This window comes from Oreochromis aureus, linkage group 11 (genome assembly GCF_013358895.1).
Source record: "Oreochromis aureus strain Israel breed Guangdong linkage group 11, ZZ_aureus, whole genome shotgun sequence".
NCBI classification, from domain to species: domain Eukaryota; kingdom Metazoa; phylum Chordata; class Actinopteri; order Cichliformes; family Cichlidae; genus Oreochromis; species Oreochromis aureus.
The window spans coordinates 9,913,120-9,927,558 of NC_052952.1; the positions used below are offsets into that span (position 1 = coordinate 9,913,120).

The 14,439-nt window shown below is 39.4% G+C and overlaps 1 protein-coding gene across 8 annotated transcripts in view; it reads left to right on the plus strand.

The window, feature by feature from the left end:
- cobl (cordon-bleu WH2 repeat protein) overlaps positions 1-14,439 on the plus strand; it is a 51,760-nt gene that overhangs the window by 28,315 nt on the left and 9,006 nt on the right. For 7 of the 8 annotated variants that reach the window (XM_039619561.1, XM_039619560.1, XM_031742681.2 and 4 more), the window contains 2 exons: positions 7,444-8,041; positions 11,766-11,927. In XM_039619561.1, coding sequence (XP_039475495.1) covers positions 7,444-8,041; positions 11,766-11,927 — 760 coding nt within the window. The remainder of the gene's footprint in view (positions 1-7,443; positions 8,042-11,765; positions 11,928-14,439) is intronic. The other variant, XM_039619566.1, reaches the window with a different exon arrangement.

Sequence of the window (14,439 nt, forward strand, 5' to 3'; positions counted from 1 at the left end):
TCACCTGTCACGTGTCCTTGTTTTTGAATATTTTTGATGTGTTTAGATTGTTTTATCGACAGTTCAGCTGCACACATTTTACAGAGTAAAAACAACACATAAAACTGAGATAGTCACTTAGAAATGAATGAAGGGACTTTATCCTTAAGGGGTTGTTTGATTAAAAAACAGACTATGTGATTAGCCAACATCATGTAAGGACACAACAGAAGTGCAAGGTGTCAGGCATTAGCGCTATGCCTGGCATGTTTGTGTTTCAGGAAGGTGACTAAAAAAGATTTCATGCCATAGCAGAGAGACTTCTCAGGACAGTTTCTGAGGGCATATCAGGACACTGGCATTAAAGAGCTCTAAGTTCTTGAATAAGTGGTCCAACTGCAGATGTTAAATCAGATTGCATTACATTTAAAAGTTGTACTTCCACATTTCACATTAGTTGTTTGAGGCGGCAGGGTGCTAAACTGAGGGGGGGGAAAACTTGCAAATTTTTATGTCTGTAGATGAGCTCGCCATCTTCTAAAAGTTCAAGCTCCAGTGAAAACAGATGTCACACTATAAATTTTATTTGTTGAGCAAATGGCCCAAATAGCTTTGGATAATGCAGAAGTAAACAGTTGTCAAATGTGGGGATTTATTTATTTATTTATTTATTTTCATTTTTATTTTATTTTATTTTGTTTTTTTGTTATAGTTTGCTGACTCAGACATGTCGTGAAAATATCTTTACTCTACCACAGCTTGTGTGTTTTTGCAGGATGAGAACGTGTGATCGTGCATGTTTGATGATGAGGAGAACTGGATAGATGATAAACTTTTATTTATCATATATTTGCATGTTGATCATTAATTCCTAGCTATGTTTTTATCTTAAAAAAAAACCAAGAATGCCGGTGCATTTTATATAGAGCTTGTGTCTTTATGTAAAGTAAAAACACAAAATAGGAAAGTGTCTTTTAGCCTACTAAAAAAAAATGTTTAAAAAACTGTGGGCATGTATGACTATTAAAATAGAATTCAGAAGTTAATGAATTTCTTTTTAAGAACCTGAGATTTTTTTTGTCAGTCATTGACTTTGTAACAAACATTGGAGAGCTTTTCTGGGACTTTGTTACAGAACCAAACAATGACTAACCAATGAAAAACCGTTTGGCTTTTGCTTTTTTGCTTTTTTTACAATTACTATCAAAGCTGCACTCAGAGTTTTTTTTTTCTCAGATTCCTGAAAACGTCCTGACCTTTTCCATATTTTCTGTAAATTTAACAGAGTCAGTGTTCCGTGCATTCTTTCTGAGAGTCATAGGCAGTTTTTTACAGGACACAGGTCATCTCAGGACAGCTCTCTGTGACAGCTGTCCTCATTATAGACTTCCCTATGCGCCAAACAGGCTTAGGTAGTCAACTAATTATGACTTACAAGACACAGTAATTGACACTGGTATTGCAGTATAAGCTATAAGAATGATGAGATTGTTATAATGAAGCTAAATGGCTTTAAATAGACATCAGAGAGCCAGAGATCACTAAGTGTGGCCATTTAAATCATACAAGCAACATAGTTTGATTAACATCAATGACAAAATGAGGAGGGTCAGACTCTCTTCATTGTTGACTATGGAAATAAAGCATTCTTCAAATGAAAGGTCAGAATGTTGAAAAGCCAGCACCAGTTTACACCCGCTGTGTCTATCCCCAGTGACTGACCAGATAATGAGTAGATGCACGTAACATTTAACTGAAGCCCTGTCCCTTGTTTTATAGAAGCCTTAAAACTGAATTGTATGTAATCAGGATGAGTTTTATCTAAACTAGTTTGTATTACTTATGTATTATTTGATCCGAATAATGAAGAGCTGTTTCAGAGCTACGCTATGAGCTCAATATATTGATTATGCAACATTTTTAATGAGTCATTACTGTGAGCTAAAAAGTTCACTCGGGATATGGAGTTACATTGCAGAGAGGTGTCTCTTTTATATGAACTTTGGACGAGTACACTCATTGCCCTGCAGAGATTACAATAGACAAGAGACCAAAGTTTCAGTAAAGCTGTTAGGGAACTAACCACCACTGATATAGAAAGTGAGAGCTCGTTAATTAAAGTGCAGATGCATGTTTTTGATTATTCTTTTTAATGAAAAGTAGGAATTAAAGCTGGCTGTCAGCGTCCAACTCTAGTTGCAACGACTGCAACAGCTATTTTATTATATTTGTCATTTATATACAGCAATAAAAGTGACACTCTGGGATTTGTGTCACATTTCCAGATGAATGTAAAACGATTCTCTGCTATAGGAGAATTAGATGCTCTTTGATCAGTTAATGACTCCAGCATGGAGGGAAGTTACAGCTTTGTTTTTTTATTTTCCAGCTCAACAATCAACAATCTGTGTATGTCTTTACGAGAGACAGACTTAATTGAATTATGTTTTGGAACATCGAGTTCAGAGAAACACAACCTTGTATTTTTTTTTCCAGCAGTGATAGGCAATCTGTTATTGTGGTTTGGGATGAAAGCCGTGTCTGCGTTGCCTCGTGTGACAGAGAAATTGAGAGAAATTCTGAACTCTCTGCTTCACTGCCCGTAAAAAGGAGATACGTCTTGAATAAACACATTTTTTTGTTGTGTGTACACGAAGAGTTAGGACATCTGAAGTAGAGAGTAAGAGAGGTGATAAAGAGAAGTGAGAAACTGGGTGAGAGGTTCACAGAGACAGTCAAAATAAGGTAACATCAGTTTTATATGAGTATTAGGTGTGTGTTTAAGTTGTACAGCATTAACAATGTATTAGCTGTGGGGTCATATTTCCAAAATGTAGTACAGCATGAAATCTATTAGGACCACCCTCACCTTGCAGGAGGACTACACGACAGCTCAGAGGACAGAAATATTAAAAGAGCAAAAATGAAAGCGTGGTCGTGTAAGCAGGCTGTCTCTAAATTCAAATGTTTTAAAATATATTACCTACAGCTAGTTTATCTTTCAGTTTTTATGTCTTTTTTCCACTTATATATTTAATTGTAACAAACATTTTTGGACTTCTGTCACCAAATGATAAAGTGAATTTAATTCGCAGTTCTGCTTGTAGTACTCAGCGGACCAGCACCGTGTTAATGGCCCTGCAGTGCCCATAAATATGGGTTTTGGCATGTATGCATGTACATACCCAGCAGTTTCTTGTTTGCTATTGGATATGTGTGGAGTTCCTGCATGGATTTTTTTGTGTGTTTCTCTTCATTTCTCTCTCAAAGGACATGCAAGATCTATTCAAGAACAGGCGAGCAAAACAAAGCAAAATAAAAAAAGGAAAATGTGTTTATTTGGTAAGATATCCTGTGTGCTGGATGGCTGTATGGCACCACTGTGTCACTCCACATGTCAATTTTATTGATGTGTGCTATGGCCAATATAAGCAGGTGTCTGGATCTAGCAGGACAGTATACATTTTACAAAGTTGTTCAGAAAGGCTTTGACGTAGATGTCCAAAGCATGTAACAGAAAACTTGATTTAATCTCATTCTAAATGTATCTGACATTTGCACCATCATCAGTAGTACATTTAAATCATTATCAAGTGAAAAAAATGTGTATATGAAAAAGTTGCAAAAAAATGCAAACACAGAATTAAACTCCAGAACTTAGCTGAGTGCATTTTAAGTTTACAGCCTTCAGCTATTACACTCTTTTTCTGTGTCCAGTACCAAGTTTGTGTTCAAAAGAAAGGCTGTTAACTGTCCCCTCACCTCATCTGTTTTAGTTAAATGGCTGCCCTCTCTGAGCCTGCTTCTGTCACAGATTTGTTACTGCTACATCTAAGATCAAATCATTTATCCTCTTTGAATGCAAACTCAAATAGAATAATTTGCAAACTCAAAGGCCCTGTCCTGACATGACTTGCAATTTTTCGCCACATAAAAAAAAATAATTTAATTGAACTCTCAGCAGCGGAGTCTTAGGTGATCTGATTATACGGTTATCGTGGCTAAAGTATTGTACGATGGCACAGTAAGCATTCTTTCAAACGCACTGACCCTGAAGGCTGTGTTAGCATTAGTTAGGGGCCAGGGTTAGGGGAATATGTGCCCCTTCCATGCGGCCTATGTATGACAAGATCTGTTTGCACTTTGCTGTCAAAACATCTTATGTATGAAACCAGGGTCTGTTCCAGGAAGCAGGCTTAACAAACTCTGAGCCTAACCCCAAACTCTTGAGTTGATTAACCCTGAGTTGGGAAACCTTTGGTCCTAAAACAGATCAGAACTAAGCAGAGTTAGCACAGTCAGCTCTTGAGTTAATGTGTGAGTTAGTGTGTAATGGGAGAGAAAACATGGCCATAATTCAGCATGGTAACTGAGCTTACATTTTTATCTAGTACAACCACAAATTAAAATGATTGCATCCCAGTTTTAATGGATCATAAAGCTAGAATATTGCAGTTTATTAGATTAGAGGTTTAAATCTATTTGTTCATCTGAAACCTGACAGGGACATACTGTGGGTGACAGCAGCTAAATATGATAATATTGATCAAACTGATTAGACTGTTTACTTCTTTGAAGAGGACAATGACCATCTGATTTGTTCCTATTGTTACTAATCTGTCTTGGATTAATGCAGTAATAAAAATAGTAGTTTTTCTCTGATTGATCACATGCCAACTGGCTCAAAAACCTAAAACTGCAAAGACTAGCAGAGGGAGGTTGCATGATCTCCAGTGGTGTGCTTTTACCAAATAAAGTGTGCCTAGCTGACCTTGTCTTAAAAGGCATTAGACATAAGAAACACGACCGCAGCGTGTGGTTGTCAACATTGATATACGCTCTTCCACATTTTAGTTCAGTACGGGAAAGTGAGCGATGATGAAGACAGTCCAGCTGCTTTGTTATCTCTCATTAGCACATACATACACAATGACGTCATCCTTGCTGATGTATTTAGGCACACACAAATACAGAGCAGCCCCCTCTCATGCATCCACATTATCCTTTTCACATTCCACATTACTCTTGTTATGTTGCCCTGTCACAAAGGCCTTCACCCATCAAGAGTCCTTCAAAAACAACTGATGAATGGTCACGCTACCAGGTTGATGCCTCCATGGGTGGCCCTATCTGATCAACATGCTCTGACATGGGGCCCTTTGCCTTCCAAACCACGGAGTGGAAAATTTAATTGACACAGCAGACTGTCCATTCCCCTTAAAAACTACTCACATATATCACATATGTTTTTTGTTTGTTTTTTAAAAATAAAAACAAAGTCAGGGAAATGTGGCGATCAATTATTTTGATCAAACATGTGACAAGATTATTTCTTTTATTTTCCACTTGCTTTCTAAGTTTAGATACATACAAACTGACCCGATGTACAGCATTCAGTTTAAATGCACTTCTGAGACAAAATCATTGCAGAGAATAGGAAACCTGTTTTCTTTCTTTGTTTTGTTGTGGTCTTTCTAGTAACTTTACTCTAGAACAAACAAAATTCTGCTTTCCACTTTAATATAGTTCCACAAAATTTATCTTGCTGCCTGTGATAATAAAAAACTTTTAATGTATAGCCTGAGTAAAATATGTATATATATTTAATGAATTTTAATTTAAATGGAAATGGTTAGTATTGCTAATATTCACATATATTAATTTTTTTATTAATATACTGTGTACTGCAAATGATGTGGATGAACTTACTACCTTTTGTCAATTATATTTGACATTGTTTTTGCCGACCCTGTGGTATATAATGAAAAAGCTTGAAGATACTGAAACACTGTCTGTGATAAATCTGAAAAACAGCCAGCGCTGAGAATACAAATACTCTGATTGAAAACGGAGAATCACTACACAGCACACACATAGTTTATAGATAATAAGAGTGCAAAGTCTGCTAAACTTAATGTATAGTGTGACCTTGAGTGTAGTATATTACAGAGTTCTGGCTTCAGTCTCTAACAATCTTAAGTACATGCTGCGTTCCCAGTCATGGCGCCAATAAGCTCATGAGAGCAACGCACACTTAACCATGCAGCCTGTAACAACCCCCTAATCTCTACAACAGCTCAGCCTGAGGTATGAGATATACTGTTCCTTTAATGTGTGTGTGCACTTTGGTGCATATGTAAGTGTGTGTCTGTGTGCATGCTCGTGCTCGTACAGTTGCACAGAAAAGTGTTGGGCATATGCTTATGTATTGAGGCCACTGCTCTTTTCCCTTTGTACCAGGCCTGACTCTTAATTCTGCAGCCAGCACATACAGGCACATACACACTTAGAAAAATACACATCAATCTTCTGGGGCAGTCAGTCATCCATTGCAGCTTCAACTATTGTCCACTTGCACTGGTATGCCTGCATTTATGTATATTTGAATGCTAAAGAGGGAGAGAAGTGGGAGACCAAAAAAGAGACAGCCAATCAGCTGAAAGACATTTGGATTTCCATAGAATGCCATGCAGTGAGTTCATTGAGTTCACATGTTTGAACCCAGCATGCCTGCGAAAATGCAAGGTGGCCTTATCGCTCTTTTGTCCTGCTGTATGATGCAAAGCTCCATACAGCTCTAGGCATGTTCTCTGTTGCGTTTCAGAATGAAGGAAAAGCTGAAAGCATAAGCAGTGATCGCCAGTCAAAAGTAGGTTATCGATACTGCTGAAGACTGCCCAGAGCACTTTTAAATTGATTCTTTGAAAACGTATCATAGAGAGTGAGATTAACTTGAAAAAAAGCATATGAAGGGTCTCATCTGCTCATTGAACAAAACTGAGTTTCCACATAGTTTCTTATTGATTCATTGGTTTGTCCCATCGCTCTGTTTTTAATTTTATTTTCTCTCCTTCCTGCTCTGTCCTTCTTTCCTGTTTGTTTCTTCTTTAAAACGTCCTCTCGATCCAGTTAGAATTTATTATTCCGTTTTTAGGTCCAGCTTCTGTCATTGTGAAAAACACAAAACAATATTTCAGTCATGAACATCCACTGATATTTCTGTTAAAGCACTGACCTGAAAATCACCTATGATAATCTGAGTTTCATGTCTCCTTTGGAAGTCATCACTGGCTTGGCAGTAAGTAAATCAGCAGTATAACAGCATTGCATTTGAATAATTGTTGATTTACCAGTTGAATAACTAAGAAATACCATAGTGAAGTACACATATCGTACTCGTAATATGCCACTGCATCATATCGACTGTATTTACGCCGGGTCCTATATGTCTTTTTGGAGAATAATTTAAAAGGAATGTTGGCACTCTGATGGATTTAAAAACCTGTACGCCTGCCAGAACTCCACTTGATTTAATTAGTCTGTAGGAAACTCTACTTGAGGCTTGGCAGACTGAATTTACAGGCTAATTTATGGTTAAACCACACACAGACACACACATATGCACAAGGTGCTCATGTAAATTAACTTTGTACTGTCTGCCTCCTTTTCCTTCAATTTTATCAGATGAGCCTTGGTTCAGAAAGCCAGCAGAGGAAAAGAAAGGCTCCAGCTCCTCCTCCCACTCCAACATCCATCACGCAAGGCTCTGATGACACTTCAGCCTCTGTGGCTCGAACTCCTGACAGTCAAGCTCCTGATAAACCTACGCCGGCATCCCGCACCAAGGTGGCACATTCGACCACAGCCTCAGCTGCCACTGTGATAAAACTAACAGAAAAAACAGCTTCGCACAAAATAGCAGTAGATCCTGTGTCCAATGCCATGCCAACCTCCAGCTCCCCAACCCCGAGCAGCAGCACTACTGACAGCCTTGCCGTGCAGGATTCCAGCTCTGAACTAAGCCAGGGTCTTGATGATTCAGATGCTGACCTAGAGCAGGCTGAATCCCATTACAGCTACAGTAGCAGTAGCACAACAAGTGGGTCCGTGCGGGTCCAACCCGCTGCGAAAAACTCCAGCGGCAGAGTGGAAGATTCAGTCAGCAGCGCGGCCAGCAAAATAACTCAAGACAGGACGTCAGAGAATAACTCCATGTCGGAGACTGAGTCAGCCCTGAACCTGAAGCTGGATGAGGCTGAGAACAATAGGCACAGCGGAATGGGTAAATATCTATAAAATGGCATTACAGCAAGCGTACAACACAGCAGCAAACATTTAAAGACTTCCCTTCATAAAGTCACACACTAAAGCAACAAAGGTTACACAGAAGAGACACATAAAGTGTTTAGCAACAGGTAAAAAAAATAAGATAATTATATTTATAGTGACATAGAAGGCATACAAGGGAAACTTTGAGATCTACCTATTCTCAGACACAACTACTGCATATATATGCTTTGTATTCATATCTCTGTCTGTCTGTGTGTATGCTCTTAAAAAAAGAGCATATCATGATTCCACTGGCAGAAAAAGTAAGCTTTGCCATTGTTCATTGAACTCTTGACAGTGACTGTAAACACACTTTCTATATGCTGAAGAAGTGAGAGGTGAGTCAGAAGTTGCCTGCAGAGATTTCTACGTGTTAGAAGTGACTGAATATCTGCTCGAGAGAGCTCAGCTGTCACACTGCAGCAACATCTGAAAGTGTCACGAATGACATGCATAACCTGCTGAAGGAAAGTGTGTGTGTGTGCGTGCGTGTGTGCATGTCATGGCTGAAGGACAGGAACTCGTGGAGCTGGTTTTCATCATCGCCCATGAGACAATACAGTCCTTGTTTCTCCCTTAAACTTATCAGCCTCTTACAGCACATTCTTCTATCTATCTTTTTCACCCCCCTCTCTTTTTTTACACTCATTTTTTTATATTCCTCTCTTTATTTCTCTCTCTCTCTCTCTTATGCCTGCACCCACTCGCTCAAACTTTTAAAGCTGGCAGATACAAAGTCAGACAGATCCATCACAGATTTAAGCAGGATCTACTTGAACTTTAGCTGGCCTCATATTGATCTTTATATAACCCAAATCTTTCTCAATAGCGAAGCGAGATTGCGGCAGAGGGTTGTCGTGTCTGACAGGGGCATAGATGAGAGAGCTGTAGACCTCAAAAGGGATGAGAAAGGTGAGAGTATCAGAATGAAGTTGAGAGAGTGGAGCATGGGAAGGTTTTGACAGAGGGTGGCAGGCAGAGGCGGGGGGAGTAGAGGAGTTTAAGGAGAGAAGGGTGATGGACAGGTGGATGAAAGCAAGAGAAAGGATGAAGTATGAGGAGGTTAGTGCATTAGACAGTTCAGAAGACGCAGCACGAAGGTCATTAATAAATTTATAGACCTAGCTACTTTCTTTTTCTCTATCCTGACGCTCTGCTGACAGTGCACCACCTTCTCGCCTCTCCTTTGCTTCGACTTTTGCTATTTTCAGTCTTTCTTCTGTATCTTCAAACTATATAAGAAACTATTCGCTGAGTTAAGATGCGTGTTTGTGTATTTGTGCAAGTAGTCCCTTTTCACCTTTCAAACTTTTCACCCACAGTGACTGTAAAAAAAATGTTTTCTGCCTGACAACTGAACTGGTTATACATGAACAAGTACAAACTTGTGTGAATAGCTTACGTATATGTTAGGTAAACAGCATCACCCTGCACATGAAGTATAGAGTGGTTCACTCATGCCTGAAAATGCAGAGATTTACCATCTGAAGGGTTTTAATTACTCTGTTTTTCATCATTCCTTAATTTATGTATGCTTTTTTTAGCCTGTGATTTAAAGAAGGATTGTGTATGTGTGTATGAGTGTGCGCTCCAGTGGTTGTCAAGGTTATAACTGTGTAGTTTATCATCCCAGCCCTGCCTGCTATTTCGGTACCATCCAATTGTCAACAACAGAGTAAACAGAAAAATAGCAAGTTGACGAATCACAAACTTTATAAGTAAATTTAGGCAGCTGGATTTCAGCACAGCTTTTTCCCATTATTGTGCTTTTGTTCCTATTATTTTTTCAAATGCTTCATATGTATCATTTGCAATCGACTCCTCACTTCCTTTCTTACTGTTTCCTTACTGCTTAAAAGCTGTTTGTGCTTTCAGTAATGATCCTGTGAACAGTTCGATAAAGCTTTGCAGTCTTTTCTGGACATCTAGTTTCAAAGGTGTTGACTCATAGCTATAACAAGTAAACCTGCAGTCTTAACTAACATATGTTAAAATGTTTTAATTTACTATGTCATAACAGCTCTGCTTCCTAGAGATGTTATATAGCTTATTTATATTGTTAATAGGGGTGCAACAATACACAAAATTCACGGTTCAGTTCAATACTCTGGTGTCACGGTTCGATATTTTTTTGATACAAAAAAATGTTCATGCCTTTTTAATCTCCGTTAACGAGTTACCGCGGATCACCCCGTGCGTGGGGCTGGACGGCATCAATGTTAATGAGCTATCTGCACTAACGCACTAGTTCCCACCAATGTAACTGAGCATTGCGTGGCACATCCGACATACTGTTTTACTTTTGTCCATGACGCGCTTACCATCAGGGTCATGCTTCACATGAAAACCAAAATAGTTCCAAACGCCAGATCTGAATGAGGGTGGGGGTGGTTCAGTTTCGGGTAGCGTTGAGGCAGATGCCATGTTGCAACGGGCTTAACTTCTGTCTCGCTAGCTTGCGCTGCGCTCAGTGGATCTGCGCTCGACAGTGCAGCCTAAGCGGAGTAGTCGAACGCAGATCCACTGAGCTCTCAACACAGACAACATCATCAGAAGAAAAGTTGATAAAATAAATTAAACATTTTGTATTGTTCGATACATATGCATACCGAACCAAAGCACTCTATTGAACGGTTCAATACCGATACATGTATTGTTGCACCCCTAATTGTTAATTATTGATGCATCTCATTGTAAATTACCACAGAGGCAACACTAGAGTACCTTGTAGTGCTTTAAGGGCCAAAAACTTTGTAGGAGTGCTATGGCAGACCACAGTGCTTTGATTTTCACATCACTGTAGGTTTTTGATGTCAGCCATGCCTTGTACAGTTGGGAGACTCATTCAAGTGAAGAAGCACAAAGCAAGTATTTGATTGAGAGTGGACTTTGTTGCTGTTACCTTGATGAGGTCTCATCTGTAAATAAGATTTGATATTATTGGGACTTCCAGGTTAAATAAAGGTCAGCAAAATAAATGAATGAAAAGCTACCTCTTTCCTATAACTCAGTGATAGACATAACCTGTAGCTAATGAGCCTCTAACTGCAAAAATAGTGATTTAGAAAATATAATAATTGGCAATTTAGAACAACAGCAGAAAAAAATCTGAATTCTAGTTACCACATTCATGAATAATCTTTATGACATAGAGTCTCACCAAACCTTCTGATTTACATCATCTAGCCCTCCGACCCCAGCAGCAAGAGATCTAGGCAGGGTTGCACATACCTCTTCAGTGAAGTATGTGAAAATCCCCTATATGTAAATGGAGTCAATTAAATATCTATAAAAACAGTTTAAAACTATTTATTGTATCATTAAAAGTTGAGGGGCTCCTCAAACACCCCCCTCCTCCTTCAAAACCCCCTGTAGATCTGCCCCTGGTTCACATGCCCATGATCTACCATTATGCACTTGTCACAGAGTTGCCCAAATAAAATATGGACGTCATGGGTCCATATTTTATGGATTGGCATGCCCCCAGAAACTTTAAATTCTGCAGGCATGAGAACTTAAAGGGCTAAAGAAGCAACTGTTTGCCGCAAATAAATGTAGTTTTCTTTACAACTTCCAGCTCTATTAGAAGTTTGAGTATAACTTGTTAAGTCACTTTCCCCATTTTTGAAGTATGACCATCAGTGCTTGCCCTGCCCGCATGCTGTTTTTTCCTTTAGGAAACAGTGATCGTCCGGCGCCACCCAAACCTCTCCGTTCTCCCGTGCAGGAGCCATCACAGCATGTATCACCCTCTACTCCTCCCTCAACACCCCCTCCCACTGAGCCTACAGAGAGCAACTCCCCGCAGAATCTCACGGAGGTGAAGGAGGCTCCCCAGTGTAGGTTCCACATGGACTGCCCTCCCCCTAACCTCGATTCTTGTTTTCTCTTGTCTTTCCTAAAAGCTGCCGATCCTGTTTTCCAGCTCTTAATTCGTTTTCACCCAGTCACAGTTTGTATCTGGCTTAACTGCCAAACCTTGATGTTTGTGTTTCTAAGGCAATCCTGAACTCTGTCCTTTCATGTTTTCCATCTCTCCTTCAGTGACCTGGGCAGCAGAATTGTTAAGTGATGCTGGGTCCAAATGAGGTCAGGGGGCTTCATATATATATAAACGTCAATCTCTAAGCTTTGATATTTTCCCTGGGTCCAAAGGGTCAGGTCTAAGGTCAACAGCAATCTTCTTGAGTACCTTTCATGTTGCATTTAAACAGGACGTGGGAGTAAATTAGATGTATAATTGACGAGAATGTTGAGTGACGCTGAACTGTATTTAATGCCACCTTCTGCCCCTGTAGGTGTTCCCTATATATTTTTGTTTTTCTTTTAATGCTCCTTACCTTACCAAATACAAATTTAATGATCTACTCATCTCAAATCTCATCTGTTCTCTTCTTTCCTCCCCACCCCTCACCCTCCTTTGTAGTGTACTGCTGCGGGCCTGTGCGTCTTCGTTCCAAACACTCCTGAAGTCTCTCTCCCTCCCTCTCTCTCTCTGGCTCGATCCTTCCTTCACTCCGACAGTCCTTTTTCATCAGCTCCCTTTGGTTCTCCATGGCCTCGCTTATTTCTGCTGGACTTTTCTTTGATAATCACCATCCTCCTCTCATCCCTTTGATGTCTACTTCTGCTGTTCTCTGCTGTCTTGCATTTGGTGTTACAGTCTCACGTTTGAGTACCATTTCATTTGTATAACTTGCCTTTACTTGGTGCCACAGAATCCATTCTCACTGCATATAACCGTGTGACAAAAGTGAAAGCAAGTTTTAAAAAGTTTTGCTCTTTAAAAAAAAGCTTGTTTTTTTGTACTATTTGTATTGTTTTTATCCTTTTTACAAATGTTTGTACATACTCTGCATGGTTTTTACTTCACATTGATCCACTGGTTGTCAGTTATTTTGCGTGAGATCAGAGTTGAGTTAAAAGTGGACACAGAATGTGGTCAGAAGGCAGTGGTGCTAGGTCACGTGATTTCAGCCAATATTTCGGTGATGTGATAGCTGCAGATCGATTGCAGGACAGTGTACGTCGCTCTGTCTTCGCCTGGTATTGTGGCTTGGTTTAGAAACATAAAACCCGAACGCGTGCTGACTTTAGCAAAAGTATGGAAAGAGTGATGTATCGATGACATGTTACTTTTAGGTGGTAATGGCTCTTAAATTTCATAAAGACAAGCATATGAAATACAAGACCTCTCTCCAAAGAAAGCTTTTAACAGTCTACTTAAAAATTAACAAGACACTGAGCTGGAGGCAGCTTGTAGCTCAGTTAGTGCTTCACAGTTTGTTTTTGAAGGATTGCATTCACTGTAGAATTAGGAATTTTATTTAGGATGAAAAACCACAAGAAATCTGAGCTTAAAAAAGACGGTTTCATAGAAAGAACTTGTGTACAGTTACGACCGGTGTAATAGAAAACATCCTGCATGCTTAAGTACAGTTTTTTGTGTTATCTTTGTTTTTATTAAGCAATTCTGTATTGTATGAATGCAGCATTTGTGGTATTGAAGTGTATTATGCGGTGAAGACGAATTTTACTTTTTTGAGATGAGGACAGTTTTAGACAGCAATGTACAGGCCTGAACTGATTAGATATTAATTGTACGGTAATTTAATTTTCTTTCTGATGACATTTTTAGAACTCTGCATCTTCCAAGCCTTTGAAATATGATGCAAATGCGTAGCCTATTTCAGGGCATGTGTAATTTAAATCACGTAATTTTTGAACCTGCAAAGGATTGATCATCGATTTCTTTTTTTCTTTTTTGGTGATTGAAAAAAAGAATATGTTTACAAGAAATAGTCAATTAAACTTTTCAAGACTGCCCCAAGATTCCAGGACACTGATTTAGCACTGTGCATGGACCGAAGTGGTATGTCACAGTATTAACAGCTTGGGAATGGAGACACCCTTAGTTTAGCTCTAACAGAAAAATTTGCCCAAGGTCATGTTGAGTTGGAAGTTTGTCTGTTTGTGTGTGTGTGCTTGTCTGCAAGCATATACATATGCAAGCATAAATCTGTGTGTGCATACGTGCACTTGTCTTTGCACGTCTGTGTGAATGTGTGCCGATTGCGGCTGTTGCTGGCATGACTAAGCTGTTGCTGGGAAGGAGCTGGGGGGACAGCCCTGTGAGTCATCACCACATCTCCTGGAACGGACTGTTCTCTCCACACCAGTAGGAACAGACCCAAAACTGACAGTCCTAGTACACAGCAACACACATTTACGTATATGCACGCATAAGCAGAAATATTGCAGTGCAGTGCATGACCAAATGCATGCACAATCTTATTGACAACTGGTATTACGAACAGAGTCATTCATTGTTAAATTCATTTAAAAAAAAGT